The following is a 20,234-nucleotide window of genomic DNA, read 5'->3' as shown; positions in this document are numbered from 1 at the left end:
TTCAAACTGGCAAGACAGTTCACTATCACCATTTCTTCAATGCAAGGCAAAATGCTAAAACAGTAGAAGGCTTATTTTTTATTAATAGCATTTGTGATTTCTAGTGTGATAAATATTTGAGTATCTTATGATCATTATGCAATTTATCCTCTCAGCCCTATCTGTTGGGTGGGGAGGTGCTCTCCTTTTGCAGAGACATTCCCACTTTGGATGGGTCTCTGAGCAGCCTGGTGTTGTGGAAGCTGGCCCTGCCCATGGCAGGTGCTGGAGATGATCTGTGAGGTCCCTCCCAGCCCAAGCCATTCTGTAATTCCGTGTTTGAAGACCCAGGCAGGTGGAAGACTCAGGGATGGTTGCCATGAAACTGCCATAGGGTGCACCTGCAGCAGTTGAATGTTCTGTTCATAACAAATACAAACCAAACTATTTTGCCTTAAATCTGGATTAATTGGTAAATGTCTGAGCCCTGGAGTAACATGGCAGCCATCGGAGATCCATGATAAGGAGAATCTATGAAGACACCATCCAAAAGGGTCTTTAGTACAAAGTAAAATATTTCAAGCTCATAAGCAAAGCTTTTCTTTTTTCTGCTGCTCGCTCTCTCTCATGATAGATAATTTAATTGCCAGTGATTTAAATAGATTTTATGAAAATGTTCAGGAGTACAGAATTGGCATTTTTTTAGGCCAAATGTAGAGTTGAGTAAGGAAAAGATGTTTTTCCAAGCTTCTTTTTTTTTCCTCTGATTGACTGTAAGGTTTTGAGGCATACCTGTTCTTGAATTCTTCTCTGAACTTACTCATATGCCTGATGATTCATGTTATACTGCTTTTGCATCCCTGGTTACATGGGGGAGGTGGGGCAAGGTGTAAACTTATTTAAACTTCTACACTGATACTGGCAATTTTGAATGTTCATACCTGCTGTTAATTTTTAACTGAGTTGTATGCAGTCAGACTGTTCTGAAAATCTCAGTCTTTCAGGTTTGATTTTGTTTGGTGGCTTTATTGTGTAAAGGCTCAAATTGTGTAATAACCTCTGTTGTATCTTGACAATGTTCTTGTATATCTGTTTGTGAGACACTGCAGTCAGGAGTCTGAAGTACTCTTGATATTTGGAGTGGTACAATTTTACATTTTTATTGCTGTGAGTGTAGTGTGCCTGTCAGGTGAGGGAGGGGAAGAAATATTCCTAGCAGGTTTCTAATGGTCAACATCAGTCATAATCAACTTACTTTAATCATATTTGGTATTTATGTTGGGTTTTTTATTACAACCAAAGGTGACCTGGCAGCAGAATGTGTTTTGACAGTAATGTATCTGTAATGAGGCATGAGTTTTGGCCAATTGCTTTTTATGGTCCAGCCATTTTAGAATGATGTTAAAGTAATACCAAAACTTAGTGTTTTGCTCGCCTACCATTACTAGCATTTTGAAGCAGTGAATGTATGCTGTAATCTGAGTTCTACATCAGCAGATAAGAGCAAGTTTGGGACTGTAATTCTGCCCAAGGCATACTGCATTGCTGTTTGTAAAACACTTAGAGATCTGGTTTAGGATTGTTTGATGTATAATTGAAACTATTACAAATAAACATTCTGTACTTTCTTTTTGATGATGCTCTTCTATTCTACTGGTTGCTGTTCTTAAGGTAGGAAGGTCTACGACTTCAAACTTCTGTTGAGTAAGGTTTTGTTGAGGTTTCCAAAATGATATTTCACAGGCATGCAAAGCAAAATGTTTTATGTATCTCATCAGTGGACTTGACAGAATCTGAGTCAATATCTATTTCTGCCTTCCCCCACCAAAAAAAAAAGTAATGTGAGGAATAGAGGTCTGACTTTGTTGACAGTATAGGCTGTTACTGAAACTTGGAAATCAGTTAATCCAGGATCAACAGATCAACAAGACCTTCAGGTTAAACATTAGATTTCCTACAGAGAAACTTTTCTGTATGCACTTTTACTAAGGGGGTCTTCTGCAAAGCATGAAATAAATATGGGGACAGGACTTCAGATAAATTTGGAAGAAATTTTTCTTTTACAGCTGCTATGCTTCATGTTCTACAATTTTCAGTATTCTTAACTTTGTCTCACACACTTGAATATTCAAACTACAATGAACAACATAGTTTCCAATGTAGTTAAAAGCCAATTTACAGATCTCATGAATACCAGTATCTGGAAAATGGTGGAGCTGAAAATTTATCAATTTGTTATTCTCAAAAGAGTACCAGGTTTTTTGTCTCTCAGTTTAATTGCATTTCTTAGCAATATGCCCCCCCCCGCCCCCCCAATCTAGGGATTGGACCTCTTACTTTGTTGGCAGGTGTCTGATGGCAAATCAAGTTGGAGAAGTGAATCTGTAATAGGCAACCTGATTATTATTTCAGCATATTTAAGCTAATATGCAGCTCATCAGGAAGAAGGTTCAGACTGGACATTGGGAAATATCTCTTTTCCCAGAGGGAGGTCAAACCCTGGAATAGACTTCCTGGACAGGTGTTCCTGGATGCCCCCAGTCCATCAGTGTTCAGGAAACATTTCCATTGTGTGAATTGTAATAATAATGAGCCACTCAGGGCCTTCAGGTTTTTTCTTCGGATGTCATCACTGTGATTTGTTTTTCCTAGGACTTGAATTGAACACTACAGAACAGTGCTTTTGGCTCCAGTCTTCTCTAAGAATAGTGTATTTTTACAGTGACAGTGAGGCAGTTCTAAAGGCCTTAATGTGTGTAAAATTAACAGCTCTTAAGTGCTTGAAAATAACAGCTCACAGGAGGACAGCCAGGAGAAGCCTGTGATCTGGAATGTCTAGATGAGGAAAATAATTTGAATTCTGTAATGTTCAAATTACAGAATTGTAATTTGATGGGATAGGGATCCCAAATCATCAAGGAACTGCATCTTGGAGTATTCAGAATGTACAGAGGTAGACATTCCTTCATTCTCTATGTTTCTGCAAAGAAATGTTGAATGTCTCTTGAAGCACAGAGACATTTGATTGCACAGCTCATCAGTAAAAAGAAATTCTAAGAACCCCCACAATATATGTATAATTATTTATAAATTATATAAATATACTATTGTGCCAATGTATTATTTGCAATCTTAAATGTAAAAAAATAGAAATTGAAGAGTATAAGATAAACAAAATGTTACATTTTAAAAAAATGAGACCACTGCCTTGATGGACTAGTTAGCTCAGTCAAAGATGTGACTGGGCAAAATCTGGAACCATTGGCCCACAATATGTTTGCACTAAAACTCTTTAGCTCAGCTTAAACAGACTTTTTTCCTTCTTAGGGTGATTCTTAGTCTTTCTTTTGACTAACACCTTTATCTGTGTTATGACAAACTCTGCTTTTATTACTTTCAAGTTCAGATTCTGCAGTTAATTTCAGTTAAATTTGATATTTATGTTTATATATGTTAAATATTGATGATGATTACGTGAGAGAGTCCTCTAATTTCCTGATTGGCTCATTTCCTGCATATTGACTCAACTACTGATGTTCCAAAAACTGATCTCACTGATCTTATAAAAGTTGATCACTTTAACATAAAACATCTTTTTAAACAAAGTGAAAGGAAAAAGGAAAGCATTTTATGCAAAGCAGAAAAACTCTCAAAATGCTTTAAAAGTTTTTTCTTTTGGTTTGATTTTTGTTGGAATGAAAACTGATTTGTGTAAGGTTTGCCACCACAGGTTTCCTTGTAAAGAATTTCTTCAGCTTTCAGGTTAGTGTGCCCGGAGTAAGATGGTACAGCCCCTTTGTCCCCACTGGTGTAATTTTTTTATCAATTTATCACATTTATGTGAAATGTATTTTGTATATTCAATGACTATGCTATATTTTATACCACTCTGTTTTTTATCTTCCTCTACTGTTTCTTCCTAGATCCCCATCTTGATATGGTGTTCTCTATGGAGGGAAGAAAAGTTGGGGGGGAAAAAAATCAGTCTTCCATGTTTGGAATTCTGTTACTGGTTAATGCATAGATAAGCATCAAATTAAATTGTAGGGGCACTCACATCTTATACTGAATTAAGCTTGACTGTGTAATTAAGAATTTTTTTTCATGTGTTGTCAAATCTTAAAGATAGGTTTAATTTGTTTGGCTGTTCCTTCAGAATTAGCCTTTCCAAGGTCCAAACTATGCTTTTCCTTCATTCTTAATGTCTTAATATAGCTTAACATTTTATTATAGTATACTTAATTATTTAATATCCAGCAATACTACATTTTCTATCTGAATAATACAGCTGTATTTGTAAAGAGAACAATGTGTAATTTGGACGCAATTAACTCCAGGCAACATTAGCTTCTCTGTTTCAAACACACCATGAGCTATTAGGTCTGTTATGGACTGTGTAAAGGAAGATACACTGTATTCTCTGTAGCAAAGATGATTGCTTTTCAGTGAATGGCCATGCCCCATTTGGTTAAAAAACTTTCTTATGAAAATAGTATCTCTGCTTGTCCTCACTTTGTTAGGATGCTGTTTGTAAATGCTCTGGGTTCTGCACCGTGCTGCCACTGTGCAGCAGGGGAGGGTCAGAGAGGAAGGCACAAGGCTGCAGAGGATGCTCTGGCTGGGCTGTCAGGGACAAGGCTGCAGAGGATGCTCTGGCTGGGCTGCCGAGGATGCAGGCTATGGCTGGGCTGTCAGGGACAAAGCAGAGAAAAGCTTCTCCAAGGAAATGGAAGCAGGAGAGTCTGACCAAAGCTTTGAAATGTAGATTGTGTTTTGTGTCTCCTTGTGAGTAAAACTTTAATATGGGTTGCCTGGCTTTGTAATCCTAGCTCAAAACCTAAATCATCTGGATAAATAGGAAAGCTGGATCAATGTGCTTCAGCCCTCTTGCCTTCATTTCAGATAGTCCCTCTTTTAAGGCTTTTTTCCAAAGAAACTGAATTCCTCAACTGCTTAAGTACAGTAAATCCAATTTGTTGCAGCTGCTTTATTTCCTCACTGAAAGGAAGTTGAAGATTAAAATTTAATCTTTGATCTTGGCAAGTTTCTTTCCTAGAATGTGAAAACTGAGAATGCTAATCCTTTCCTCTTAAAGCTTTAATGGATCCTGCTATCAAACCCTAATTCACATTAGCCATGCTTTTTTTTGTAATGCTTCCTGTCTGTCCTCTGCTTCTCCCTCAGGTTTGAGCAGCAGTTTGAAATCCTTAGTATTAGAGTTTGGTTGATTTTCAGGTGCTTTTTTTATTTAACTTGTCTGTGTGTGGAGTTTTTTTTGTTGTGTTTTGTTTTTATTTTTTGTGGTTTTGTGTGGGGTTTTTTTTTGTTTTGTTTTTGGGGTTTTTTTTGGTATTTTATTTTTACAGCATAGAAAAATATTACATATTCTAAGAGATGTTAAAAACTTGTCTGTGTGTCGTGGATTTTTTTTTTGTTTTGTTTTTTTTTTTTTTTTTAAGCATAGAAAATATTACATATTCTGAGAGATGTTTAAACTTCTGTTTAGGCAGTGTTTTGAATTTTTTTTCTTGTGCAATTTTTTTCTTTTCAAGTTCACTGTACTATTGTAATCCCATTCTGTTTTACAAGGGTGTGAGTTGACAGCAAGAAGGGAAGTTCTGTTTTTAGTGAGGTGGAAACCCAAGAAGACATGGGTGTTTCCTTTCTTGCAAATATAACTAGGAGAATTTCAGCTGGGCGTAGGACATAGACAGAGAGACTCCTGCAATTCAGAGAGGAACATAGGGCAAGGTACAGAACTATTCACAGTTAAACAATTGGCAATCAAGCCTCCAACATGATAATTCTGTTCTTAGAATCCACGTGGGTTTGTTGTGCAAGTGGAAGCCAAAAGTTTCTGGGTTGACAGCAGCCTAAAGGAAAGGGCTTACTCTACAAGATGCAGTAGATAGGGAGGCATTTATTTTTAGCCCCTTGTATTTTAAAATCTTTTTCCAAACTATTAAAAAGGGGGGTTAAAAGGTTTATTTTAAAATAAACCTTAACATTCTAAAAAAAGTTTAAATCTTTTGAAGCTATTGGTGTCTTCAACACCAAATGTTGGAATATTTACAGGAAAATGTTTTCTGACTCCAGAATGAAAAATACTTTTGTAAGGAGTCTGCCTTCTGCTCCCTTCTGCCCTTCACTTCCCTTGGCGTGTTAGAGACCCACAGGGACTTTTCTTTCACCATTTTGCATACTCAGTGACATTAGCATGGTAGTGTGTCCCCTTCTAGGAGTCTAATGTGCAATACTAAATTCTGGTTTTATAGGGTTATCTTTTCTCCCATAGCTTCACTTTTATGGATAAAGGTATTGCATAGAAGTACCAAACAAGAAAGCTTTAAATAAGTTACTTGGACGTTAGCACCTATGCATTTCAAATTCCAGAATATTTGTCCAATGTAGAACTAAAAGATTGGGAACAGGGAAAAATAAGGCCTTTCAAAATAATAATAATGACAAGTATTGAGCCTCTGAAAGCCTCAGTGCAATGCAGTTGCAAATGATGTGCACTCATGGTAGGAAAGCAGATTGTGTGGATTAGGAGTTTCTTCCTCTGTCACTATACCTGACCTATACCTGAACTGTGGCAGAAGGAGAGTACTTGCTTTGGCATAGCAATACAGCAGACATCAGTGTCTTCTTCTTCTCATTTCACAATGAGAATTCTCTCATGTCTGGAACATCAGGCGACCTTGAGGCTTTGTTGTCATAAAACAGTTTGAATAACTTGATGCTGCAAATGGAGAGATTAGAAAGAAACAGCTAAAAATTATGGTAAGTTAATCATGGTGCATAATCATAAACTGCTGGATTGCAATCACAGAACCTGGATTTGATTTCTTTGCGCTTTATCTGCTTAGATAAGTAACCTTGTATTACCGTTTGCTTCTGAGGGTCACAGGATTTTGTGCTTCATTTCTTAACCTTCATACTCATCTACTGTACATTTGATTCTGTATTCCAGAACATACTGGTGGGAAAAACAAGTATTTCATATTGCTTATACATAAATGAGAAAAGTTGAGCAAATTTAATTTTTTCTAATATTTTTAATGCAATATACATTAAGTTCAATACCAAACAAAATGGACTTTAAATGACAAGTAGTGGAAAAATAATTTTTTAAGTTTTGAAGAACAGTATCAAGTTAGAATGGGGGGGAGAGGCTAATTCTGTATTTGCAGGCATTACTTTATCATTGCTACACTGAAGGAGTATCTCAAAATTCATCATACAAAGGAAATTGATATTTAAATCATCCTAAACTTCAGATTTATTTTACTAGATTTTTTGGTTTAAATAAAGCAGATCAGGAATTAAAGTTTCATCCAGTAGGAAAAGATTAGTCAATTCTTTTTATACTTTCATAGCAGAATTATAAGTTTCTCTAAAATACAAATAGTTTGTTCAGAAGTAAGGTGAATTACAAATCAGTGTGCATAGACATGATTGCAGAAATGTTGGAGATTTTTTAAATTATGGGTAGTATTTGTAAATTTAGCTTACAACTTGTTTTTCGAGTTTTAAATTTGTGTCTTGTGTTTCTTCAATATTTTGTTAAAATAAAGCACAGTCTAAATGAGTTCTGGAAAGGCTTTAAATAGATAAAGTTAAATGCCTGAAGTTGTAACCAAGAAAATACAATCAGTGTGCTCCCTGATTCCTGAGTGAGATGCTTATATTAGCTGCTGTCCTGTTTTGGCTAGCAAGTGGTTGAGTTATAGACAGGTATTTTTTTCTGTTGGCCATTGAAATGTTCTTATGCAACCATTTAACATTGCAATTTTTCATTATGTTGTTATCCAAATTTTAACTCAAATTACATTGGCAAAGATTCTGTTTCTGGTGTAATCTCTGATTGTGGATTTTTGTTTGGGTTTTTTTTTCCACCCCTTTGCCCTTGGATCAGACTTTTGCCCTCCTCTTTTTTTATTCTGCACTTTCTAAGATTATGAAGCTCTGCCTTACTGTTTGTGTAGTTTGGCAGCTCTATTAATTTGCATTCAACTGCCAAGAAGGACTTATATTACTCAAGGCTTGCTGCTAATAATTTAATTTCTTGTTTGTAATTAAAAACTTTGCATTCTGAAAGAGCTTATTTATGCTAGTTTTGGTGAATACTTGCCTATGTATGTAGAAGATCAATCTTCCAACTTCCCTGTTGGATATCTCTCATGAAACTCTTGCTGCCTTAATATGATAGTGGATTTTAAAGAAAAAGTTCTTTCAGTCAGTCCAAAGTTATTTAACCATTTTGCACTTGTTTCTCCTGTTTTTACGGAAATCAAAGGAAATCAAGTTAAAATTATAAAGTTCTTGAGAATACCAGTTTTCCTCATCTAAAAGATAAGGAAAAAGATTAAGATTAAAAAGTTAAAAAGAAAGATCTTGATTTATTTTTTTCCATACCCTTGTAGAAATGTTTTTTTAAGAGGAATTCAGCTATAAACAGATATGCTGTATTTACATCACTGACATAAGGGAATAAGAATCCTTAAATGACAAACTGAGCTTGAGAGGATATTTACAGAAGGGAAATTAGACAGTCTGTCAAAAAAAAGCTTGTTTGCTAAGAGTCCTTCCTTTCCCAGCAGAGATGATTCTGATAGCTGAAGAACTGAAATCTGCTCTTTATTTTTCAGTAGTTTGGTTGCTGATCCAGTTCAGCATTCTTGTTTTCTGTCAAGACCTACTATCTGGGAAAACTGGTTCTGTTGTGCCTGTTATCCTCCTCCAGAGAATCAGGCCTGGTTCTTTGTCCACGGACGTGAAGAGTGTCAGTCACATGCTGCAGTGCTGTTTTAGCTAGCATATGCAAAGCTAACATATTATGGTATGTTTTGAACCATTCTGAGTGTCTCTGTTCAGAAACAAAGTCACCACTGCAGATAGACTAGAACTCAGGAGTCCAGCTGCTGGTATTTCTGACAGTATAAACTTCCTCAAGTTATCCAGAGGTCAAGAAAATCGAAGCCTGTATAAAACTGATAATTAATTTCATTAGGATATAGTTAAAGTTCTCTCTAAGAGACAATAAAGGAGGATTAAAAAATTGCTGGAGAAGCTTCAAGGGTATCTGTTCTGTGGCACAAGTAGTGCCATGGCTGTGGCACATGAAGATCTGTTGGTCAGTCAGAGTAAGAAAATGTGTTGCAGTAGGACATTCCTGGGTTTTTTTTTCACTGCAGCAACTGCCTTTAGAAAGTCTGCTGGCATCTAACTGCTCTGGCATCTAGTTTGGGGAATAGTGTGTTAGTATACAGGGCACAAATCTGAGAGAGATGCTATATTGCAGCATCAAAATCTACTGGTAAGTAACTCATTTTCACACCTGCTGATCTAATTTCTCAAAGTCCAATGACATACCAGTCCAGACAGCTCACTGCTGTGCTAGAGTACTGACAGCTTGGGAGTTCCTTTTTATTTTGGAGTTGCTTTTACAGATTTTAGTTATATTCATGTATGCTATCAATTTGAGTTTGCATTCCATATTCCCTGTCCTAAATAAAAGTTTTTAAAGCTTGTTCTTATGAAAATGTTTTTATTTTTTTAAGCTTTTATTTTCACTTTTACTTTTCACTACTCAGGTAGTTCTTGAACTGGAACACTCATCTGATGTAATTCCCTTTCTTAGGGAATTAGTCTGTTTGGTTTATTTCCTGTCTTCATCTGCTGGTAGGAGGGCAAATTGCCAACTGGACTGGCATTTTCTGGATTTGGAGAAATTAAACTTGCAGGTAAGAAATTACTGGTTTTTCATAGGTATAATTGGAAACAGAACTGACTTTTGCTTTGTTGAACAAAAAAAAAAAAAAAAAAAAAAAACCACAAAACTATGTAAATGAAACTTTTGCAGTAGGCTTCCAATGACTACATTTGATGCAAGGGAAACTGAAAATCTGGTATAGCTGAAATGACACCAGAAATTCTATGTGGTTATGCAGGAAAGGCTTTTCTATATTAACTTGGGCCAAATTTGGATTACATTTTATTTACTTATTTATTTTTAAATTCCCAGAGGTAATATAGTTACAGTATAGTAAGTGACCAGCTATAATCATTTATATAATTTCTGTTGTGCATGCAGGAATCCAATATACAGGTTGTCTTTTGTCCTTCTGTCTCACTGTTAATTCGGGTCACACTAACAAGATATAGAAGTCTTAGATGTGTTAATTCAAAGCAGTAATTTCTTAATCTCTTGGCAGGCAGTTAAGATGCCAAAAGCAATGCTAGTGCAAACAGAAGTGTTTGTGTGTTCATCTTAAAAAATAAATTTTAAAACATAAACACAAACGAACAAAACAAGAAAAAAAGCAGCTTAGTAAAAAAATTAAAATAGCTATTTTTGATGCTTCATTTACACAGTGGCCCCTAACATGCTTGTACCAGAGCTGAAAGGCAGCACGGATGGAAATGGGCAGAAATCTGTCGGTTGCATTTTAATTTTTTTGTGTGTACTGTGCAAAAATATATCCTGTGTGTGCTTAATACTCTCAAAATATTAAATGCTTATCTAAACATCTCAGAATAATAAAAGCTGGGGAAATTTGCAAGTAAATATTCTGGAGAGTACCTGACAAATGCAGGGTGAGTGAACAGTGGAGGAGGAGGATGTTTATTGGAAGACTTCACTAATCTCACATTTCCTAGCTTCTGAAATGCACAATTAAAGAACTGAAGGTTGAGAGCATTCAGAGATATTTCTGGGAATAGCTGTGTAAACCTGATGAATGCTTTGGCTGCTTCAGTTATTCTTGAATAAATGTAAGTAAACTTACAGGCCTGGAGGGAGCAGATGTGTCTGCAGACACTTATTTTCACACTGAGAGTTTGTTAGTATTGATTAGTCTCATCAGTAATCTTTTGTAATACACAGGAATTCTTTAGCAGGATGTTTTTACTGAACAGGTTTTTTTTTTGGTTTTGAACAGGAGCCTAATTTTAATAATAGTTCTTGGTATAGAGAAAAAAATTACAAATGTAAGGCAAATATTTGTTTGTTTTTAATAATATAATTTAGTACTATGATTAATCATATAATTTAGTACTATGATGTTCTCATCTCATTTGCTGATTGTTTTGCCAAGAAAATTATTACTTGCAGTAGTATTTTCAATTTGTGTGGGGTTTTTTTTTCAGATACAAAAAAAATCGCACAATTCAAGTGGCCTAAATGTTATCCTAGGACAACATGGCCAGACTTTGTATATTATACTTCCCTTATATATATATTTATGCACTATAGAAAAATCTATGCTGTGAAGTAGTACAAAGGGTATTTGGTAATTTTAAAAGAAATACCCTGTTTCAGCTGGGATAGGGTTAATTTTCTTCCTAGTAGCTGATACAGTGCTGTTTTTTGGATTCAGTTTGAGGTTAATGTTGGTAGTAGACTGATATTTTGGTTGTTGTTGAATGTTCTTCTCTGCCTATCTCTTCACTATTTCTTTATTTTATAATGTTTGCAGAATTTAAAACCCTATATGAAGTTATCTTACCAGAAGTGTTGTTTGGGGTAAGGATTGCTAAGGGTACATCTGTTAACTTTCTGCAGATTATGGAACAGCTACTGCTACTTTTTTGCCAACATGATTGTAAAAAGATGGAACTAATTGTAGACACTGAGGATACCATTTAGTTGGATGAGAGAAGGGAAGTTCACAGGCTCTCAGGCAATCAAGAATTTTTTTCATGCCTAGATTAGAGAATGTGCCATAAATGAGTTTAACCCCCTTGCTCTCATCATAAGTTTTTACATAATCTTCCTGCACTGCACAAAACCTCTGCCCTGTGCAGTCCCACTGTGTTAACCCAGGATACCCTGTTCAGCCCTGTCTCACACACTGCCTGTCTTTCATCCAAAACACAGCCATATAATCTCTTACTAAGATCCACTGTATTCTCCGTGTACCAGCTGCCTTCCTGAGATTACTGCTTTTAGCCACTCTTTTAATCTTCTTTTCCAGACTGAAGAAAAGGAATTAACAGCTTTTATATGCTTTTTTTTACTCGGGTTTAATTGTATTTCCTTGTTTTTTAACTTCCTCCTTTAGTAAATCCTATTGTTCTCTTACTTACCTTCTTTTCTTTTTGGTGTGTCTTTGCTTTTATTCCTATATTAAATGGCATAACATACTGCCTACAAACCTTATCTTGTATCATCCTTAAATCCTCACAGCTGCAAAACCAATAGAAGCATATTTTATTGAACTTTACTGAAATACAGAACTGCATACTTGTTACAGTCCTGCTGTGGGATGAAGTCCTGCCTGATACCCTGCAGCACCTCTGCGCAGTGCTGGCCAGCCTGGTTACTGTGGTTGCATTCTAGGGAGCAAGAGCACTACTGTAGAAATTCAATATGCCTTGGATAAAATAAGTTGTTGTCCTTGGAGAGCTCTTAACCTCTAGAAAATGTTTTTCTTGTCTGAACAAGAGCAGGACAGCAATAGTTTCACACAGGTTTTTTCACATTGAGCTTTGAAATTTGTATTTGTTTTTTCCTTAAAACTTGACCGTGTTTTTGTACTTTTAAACTTTTTCTGTGTAAATGCTTTTGTGTTCACCTCTTTTCCTATTTCTGAATACTTGTAGCAGGATCATCTTTCTTCATGGTGATTCTGTATGCTGTTGACATGGTGCTTATGGACATGGTTTAGTGGTGGACTTGGCAGTGGTGGGCTTTTGGCTGGACTCAATGATCTTAAAGATCCTTTCCAGCCTAAATGGTTCTATGTTTCAAAGCAGTTTAATACTTTGACTCTTCAAAGAAGTTTGGTTAAACAAAAGCAGTGCTAGTTTCTGCATCTCAAGAAATTGCTGTCTGCAGGCAATGCCTGTATAATGACTCTCTGCTGCAGTGGAAACTTGAAAACTTGAAAAATGTCTGCAAAAGAGCTAAGAGCTAAATTATCCACAAAGCTGATAAAATAGGTGGTAACTAATAGCATCAGGTGTGAATATTTTGTCTAACTTTTATTGTCTATACTACTATTTTTTACTTTTTACTATTTTATGTACTACTATCTATTTGATAGTGTGCTTGAACTGATTTTATAATTTCAAATCTATTTTTAACATATTTTTAAAGATTCAAAATAAAAGCTTTAAGAGGAGAATATTTAGTTCTGCATCCTACTTGATGCATGGTTTTCTTTCTGAGCATGGTGGAGTGTTTTAAGAAGTGATTAACTGAAACTATCTTTAAATTTTATGTTAAAATACCTGGAAAAGTTTGAAGAGTGTTTGCTTCAGAATTTTTTGTTCACACAGTAGGGTGTAAAGATTTGTGGAATATAGAATATATAAATATTAGATATATTCAATATAGAAATCTATGTCAAATGCAAAAATTCCACTATTAGCAGCTTGTCTGTAGATGTGTGTCTGTGATAGTTTACAGGCGTTGTCCAAATGGCAATTTGTGTGTAGCTGTTACATGTGTGAATTTGCATTTAGGCACTGTGGGCATAGTTGCTCATATAAACTATGTCCTGTTTTGAAACTTCTGTGAAAACATTCAAGATGTCCTTCTGAATAAGGAGGTGATGTAATGTACCTGGCAAAACTCAAAAACTTGCTATCTCAGTGTTTCAGTTTGCTCAAATCAACAAACCTGTGACAGCTCTGTGTAATGCTTGATGTTCTCCCGGGGATTAGGGTAATTACATGGGGAAGTGAATGACATGCAAGGTATTTGAAATTATTGAGAGCTTTGGGTTAGCAAAGTGGTTATTACTGTAGACCTCTTAGGAGAGTGAGGGTGTGGATCCCTGGGTAGAAAAGTTGATTCTTTACCTGTATGAATGCTGAGGGAATTAGTCATCTTGAGAGAAGTTTCTTGAAACTAGTTTTAATCACGGCTGTGCTTCATCCCTTTTTTTCTGCAATAAAACTCTGAATCTGTCTCCTCTGTGAAACTCAGCTGCTAAAAGTTCCTTACTGAGCTTACTACTGCTTTACTTTGTTTTGTGGGAAATTTTGGCTCTTTGGGCACTGTTATTTGCCCTTAACAGAAGTTACTGTCTAAACAGCTCAAATACCACCAGAATAAAAACTGTATTGTAAAAATAGGCTTGTTGACAATGTTACTGGAAAATTCAAGTAAATGTATGTGTGCCATGAATAGTTATTTAATTTGCTGTGCAGTTTGGCATTTTGGATAGCAACATGGCATTTGACTTTGAACTTCTGAGTACATTTGGTATGGATATGAGTAAATTAGCTTTTTGCTTCAGGCCAGAGATAGTCAAACTCCTTGTAGAGCAACATTTTACTATTGTCTATTATTTTGTGGAATGGAGGACTTAAAAAATCCAATTACAAAATGCTATTGCTACTATTTCTAGTTATTCTACAGCAGTATAAGGGCAGATCAAAGGTTGCCTTGTGCTATTGGAAAAAGACTGGTCTTGTCTTGGAGCCCAAAAAACTATGTACTTTTCTTATTTCAGTATGACTTTTGGCAGGTGATTTCCAACACTGGCATATTAGCTTCTTAATTTCTAGAATTTTAGAGAACTGATTTACTTCATTGGGAATGTGAGGCAAAACTAATTTGAGCATTTAAGGTATTCAGTTTATACTTCTTTATATCAGTTATAGACATAGTTACTAGAAATTGTAAGGTGATAGAAAACAGAGTAACTATGTGTTATATTTTGCCTGAAAGCATACAGTGGAATTAACATGTCTGGTTTTTAGTTCATTCCAGAAAAATTTTTAAGGGGGGATGCAAGGGTGTTGAAACTGCAGAAAAAAATTGGTGTCAAGGGGAAGCACATCACATTCCCATAGTGGGCTTGCAAAATAGCTGGCCTGTTAAGTACCATTATGCTGGCAGAAAGAACTTTTAAAATGCAGTTGCCTTTATTGCTTTTGTAGAAGCACTCAAATGTCACTTTTTTTTTTTTTTTTTGGTTCCTAATATGTCTCCGTATGTTTCTAAGTTGCTTCCCTTAGGAAAAGTGAACAGTTTAAGATGCTTTGTGAAAATTAGTCTGTTGGTCATTTGAAATAGAACATGGTCACTAGTGGTGCTCCCCTAGTCTTGGGTTTGGGGTCAGTCCTGTTTAACATATTTATGGATGATCTGGATGTGGAAATTGAGATCACCCTCAGTAAATTTGCAGATGACACTAAGTTGGGTGGGAGTGTTGATCTGCTGGAGGGTAGGAAAGCTCTGCAGAGAGATATGGACAGATCTGATCAAGGGCTGAAGACAACTGCATGAGGTTCAAGAAGGTGAAGTGCCAGGTCCTGCCTTTAGGTCACAGCAACCCCTGCAGTGCTACAGGCTGGGGAAGGAGAGGCTTGAGGGCTGTTTGGCAGAAGGGGCTTGGGGGTGCTGGTTGGCAGGTGGCTAAACATGAGCCAGCAGTGTGCCCAGGTGGCCAATGGCATCTTGGCCTGTGTGAAGAATAGTGTTGATTGCCCTGTACTCAGCGCTGGTGAAGCTGCACCTCAAGTACTGCATTCAGTTTTGAGCCCCTCACTCCAAAAAGGACATTGAAATGCTGGAATCTGTACAGAGAAGGGCAGCAAGGCTTGTGAATGGTATAGAAACCACATCCTGTGAGGAATATCTGGAGGAGCTGAGAGTGTTTAGTCTAGTGGAAGCTCAACAGGGACCTCATCACTCTACAGGTTCCTGAGAAGAGTTTGTAGTGAGTGGGGGTCAGTCTCTTCTGCTGTGGCTACAGTGACAGGACCCAAAGAAATTACTTCAAAATGAGACTTAAGAGGGAAGATTCAGATTAGATATTATAAAAATTTTTTTCACTGTTCAGGTGGTCAGGCTGGAATAGGTTGCTCAGGGAGATGGTGGAGTCACCATTCCTGGAAGTGTTTGAGACATATGGGTCTGGCACTGAGTGATGTGGTTTAGGAGTTACAGTGGCAGTGCTGGGTGATGTCCAGGACATTGCTTCAAATAAGGTCTTTTCCAACCATGATGGTTCTATGATCATCTATGTCCTTGAGGAATTGCATTTAATAGACTTTATTTTGTATTCACAGAACTGTGCTAAAGAATAATGACTTGAGATCAAGACAAGAATTAACTACTCACCTCACCAATCAGTGGCCTTCCCCAGGAGCTCTGGATGTCAATGCTGTTGCCTTGGACACTCTACTCTATAGAAAGCACATTCAACAATGGGATGAGTAAGTTTCATATTTATTTTGATTCCCCTTTAGCAGAGCAGGGAAACTGAAAATTTCCCTCAGCTTTGGAACATATCCTATTGGAGTAATTTGTAGCGTGAAAGATCACTGGTAACTAAAATCAGTTTCTCTTGTTTTCCATAAAGATTTTCTTCCTTTGGATTAATTTTTTTAATAAGGGCAGGAAAAGAAATCATTGCTTTAAGAAAGAACTGGCTTTGGAAAGAAATAAAAATAGTGTTTAAGAGAAGAAAGATTAACTGTGTAGGGTTTTTTTTAGAAAACTTTTTAAGGAGAGTTGAAGATACCTAGTTAGATCTTTATATTTGTTGCTATCAAATATTGCTTGCTTTGCAGGAAAAGTTTTCAAAGTCTGGACCAACTTTCAGCAGAAGTTAGTCTTTCTCAATCCTCTCTGGATCCAGGTCACTCACAGGATGGGAAGCAAGATGGAATTAACTTGTTAAATGAAGGTACAGAGCCAGTCTAATGGTTTCCTTTAACTTTGTTCTTCATAGCTCTGAACTTCAGTCCCTGTGAGACAAATTTTCAGTGTGAAGAAAATACACATTGAAAAGCATATTTTTCATTGTTATATGAAGTGTTTCAGTTTCCCTAAGGACTCTGTTTCAAATAAGTTTGGATATATGAAAATACCCACCCTTCTCCTCTGTATTTAAAGCTAAGCTTAGAATGCCTTGTACATCTCTTCCTTCTCCATCACAGAACCAGTTGGCTTCACTGCAAGGAGGATCTGCTGACATCTTTCTGCTATAGCAAACTCCTTATGTTTCCTCTTTTTGGTTTTAAAAGAATGATTAAATGCACTGGATTTGCAGCTACCAATGTCTTTCTTGCATCTTGCATTTAACATTTATTTGGAGATGCAGTGTTTCCAGTAAAATAGAGAGAGGAACATGATATGAACTGTCTATATAAGTGTACTATATACATACACCCCTTTCAAAAGCACCCCTGGATGCTTATTAAAGCTTAGCTGCTCCATCTTGTGGACAATTCTGAAAAAGCAGGGAAATGTTGGAAGAATTGTGAAATAGTAGTATTTTGGGTATAGAATATAAATTCTTATAAAATAATCCTTTTTGTATCTCATCAATTAAAAGTTTTAAATAGATTTGCCAATACAAAGCCTTAGTGTTATGTAACCATTAAACTTTCTTTTTTTTTTTTTTAAATATCAAAGATAAAAAAATTGTGTTTTTTTTTAATTGTAAACAATATTAAAATTAATTTAATTCAAGACTGATTTCAGCCCGGCCTGGGTAGGGATCTCTGTACCACCTGGATAGGGAAAGTGTGGTGTAAGTTGTCTTGCCGGTCACATTTATGGAACATGCCTGTGCTGAAGTATACCATGGAATTCACAGCAGTGTAGATGAAAGAGCTTTTTCTGATCTCTCATTTTTTTATGGTCAACTAATCTTGTGCTGCAAAAATTAGTAGCTTGATTCTTATTTTTCTTCACAGGAAAGGAAGACACTCCATCATTGCTTGGTCTTTGTGGCTCTCTTACATCAGTAGCAAGCTACAAGTCTCTCACAAGCCTGAAATCAAGTGAATACCTTGCAAGTCCCACAACAGAGATGACAAGTCCAGGCTTAACACCATCTTGAGATGCACACAAGAAGGAAGAGCTTTCTGTTGTATGCATTAGGTTTATGTTCCATAAGATGACATGCAGTGAAGACTACTAGTTCCGAGTTAAAAAAATAAGCTGCTTTATTTTTTCTTGTCATGGATACCTTTATAATTCACAAATTTGGTCAGTTTTCATTTGCTTTTTCTTCCCCCCAGAGGACTTTTCAGATATTCTATTTTAGTCTGGAATTATTTAAATCTCTTGGTCAGATAAAGAATGTATAATCTGATGTTCATGACTAGTTTTTAAAATGAAACGGTTGGAAATCAGACCCATACTTAAATACCATCAGCTTTGTTTCTCCTTGCACTAGCCTGGACCAGCTCTAGTCACTGTACTCTGCAGTGCTTTAAATATTTATCAACTCCTGTGGAAGAGACAGGGAATCCTGAACACCAGTCTTTGTAGGCAAATAAATACCTAAAAATCCAGCTTTTCATCTGTGTATGTTGTATAGAACCTCAAATAGCATATTTAACCTATCAACAGCTTCTCTCAAGTTGACTCAGTGTTAGGTTTTCCACTTAATATCATGGTACTTAGGAGATGTCCCAGTCACACTGAAACACAAACACTTGAAATTGCATGTGAATAACAAATGTAACTTGGTCATATAAATCAAGTATACATAGAGATTTGTAAATGGTGAGCAAACTCACTAAATGCTGTTAAATGGCCTGGGTTACGGGTAATCTAACATTATACAAAAAGTTTCTTGCTGAAAAGATGGGGGCTATGGATGATGGGCGTAAGCATCTTACGAAGTTTGGATTCTTTGTTTATTGGCAAGATCCCAAGGAGAGTGAAAAAGGGGAAATAATGTAATGACTGTATTTGTGTGTTAAAATACTTTTCTCATCCCTGTAGTAGTGCAGTAGGTATTTTTCTTGCTTAGGTAATACAGCAGAAATTCTTTTAAGTCAGTTTTCTCCAATTATTTGCCACTGATTTAAAGTACTAATAGGAGGGGAAAAAAAAAAAAAGGAGACATTTTTTTAAATGTAACTAACTTTCCAGATTACCCTACAGTTTCAAAGTTTGCAAAATAATTTTTGAATTGCAAACTATATTCTTAATTCTTTGTAAGATACAATGGATCCTTTATCTATGAATTTTGCTAATCAAGGTAATGCTTATCAGTATGATTAGTAACTTTTTAAACAAAAGTGAAATGCATGTAAGTATGTTGTATTTATAAGTGCTAGGGAAAATGCTTTTTTGTGCCAAAGAAGTTTCATAAATTGTTTACATGAGTAGCTGCAATACAAGACAGATTTTTAATTATTGCTTACTCCTAGGTGTTTACAGTATGTTACTACACTGTACAGGTTTAGTTGATTTGCCTCTTGTGATGGTACCTTGGCACTACTACTTTAAACTGCATCATATGGTGGGCTTGAAAGAAAGATTAATTCTTACTTTAACTGAAATATTTAGTCTTTTTAAGTAGGAGGCTATGCATTTCTAGAATTCAAGGCCCTGGTGGATTTAGCTAGAGGATAAGAATCCGTCTCCTCAACTCTAGTGCATGCTGCTGAAGGACACTACATCCATGGCAGGGTGCACAATCGCTGATGCTATTTTAATGCAGAATTTTAAAGCAGTTTAACAAAAGCACCAGGTCTTTCAAGCCCTTATGTACCCACACAGGTAATTTCTCTGTAATAAACTCTGACCACTAAATCCTTTCATACACCTTCAGAATGTCCATTACTTCATGGAACTTTTTTTTTGTTATCACATTAAGCACCTGTTTCTTGAGTAACATTATTAAATATAAATTTGTAAATTAGAGTTGCATTTTTACTACAAATAAAATGAGGGAATCCAGATTCCACAAGTTAACATTCTGCATCAATATACAGTGATTTAATTTGTCTTGTTTGCTGTTAAACACTTCTCGTGTCACATCAGTGTTTTGGAGGGGGCAGTAATCATGATCTTCAGTCATGTTCACTATTGGCTCTTTTCTTAGAGCTAAATGTGTTGTTTAGCTGAAGTCTTTTATGTAGTCTGACACGTGTTTCTGGGTGTCATTTTGTGCATGGGCAATCAGTTATGTGCATCTTTCTCAGTTCTAAATATAAACCATTTTTTAAAAAATAATTTTAAACTACCAAAACTGTATGTTTTGTTGCCTTGATGTTCCATAAATGTTGCATGTAAATTAAAAATTTTGTATCATCACTAGTTACAAGTTATTGTCTTTGTTTTAATCACAGAGGATGAAGTAAGACCATTCTGTAAATTACAGTGTTACTGAATTTATACTTTTCTTGCAGAAGGGGGAGACTGGTTTTCTTGCTCTGTATCATTCGGTGTCATCCAATATCTGCTGCTACTATGTTCTCTTAGGCCTTATTTTGTAAATTTACATTCAAAAGTCACAGTGAAAGAACGGTGTTAAGCACCTCCTCTG

General features: G+C 36.0%; 1 protein-coding gene across 1 annotated transcript in view; it reads left to right on the top strand.

Annotated features, from left to right (window-relative positions):
* RUNDC3B (RUN domain containing 3B) overlaps window positions 1-20,005 on the top strand; it is a 46,582-nt gene extending 26,577 nt beyond the window's left edge. The window contains exons 9-11 of the mRNA XM_021551740.2: window positions 16,009-16,155; window positions 16,513-16,628; window positions 17,644-20,005. Of these exons, the coding sequence (XP_021407415.1) occupies window positions 16,009-16,155; window positions 16,513-16,628; window positions 17,644-17,789 (409 nt within the window). The 3' untranslated portion in view covers window positions 17,790-20,005. The remainder of the gene's footprint in view (window positions 1-16,008; window positions 16,156-16,512; window positions 16,629-17,643) is intronic.
* The last annotated feature ends 229 nt before the right edge of the window (window positions 20,006-20,234 follow it).

This window comes from Lonchura striata, chromosome 1 (assembly GCF_046129695.1).
Source record: "Lonchura striata isolate bLonStr1 chromosome 1, bLonStr1.mat, whole genome shotgun sequence".
Classification (NCBI taxonomy): Eukaryota; Metazoa; Chordata; class Aves; order Passeriformes; family Estrildidae; genus Lonchura; species Lonchura striata.
This window is presented reverse-complemented; position numbering and strand designations above follow the sequence as displayed.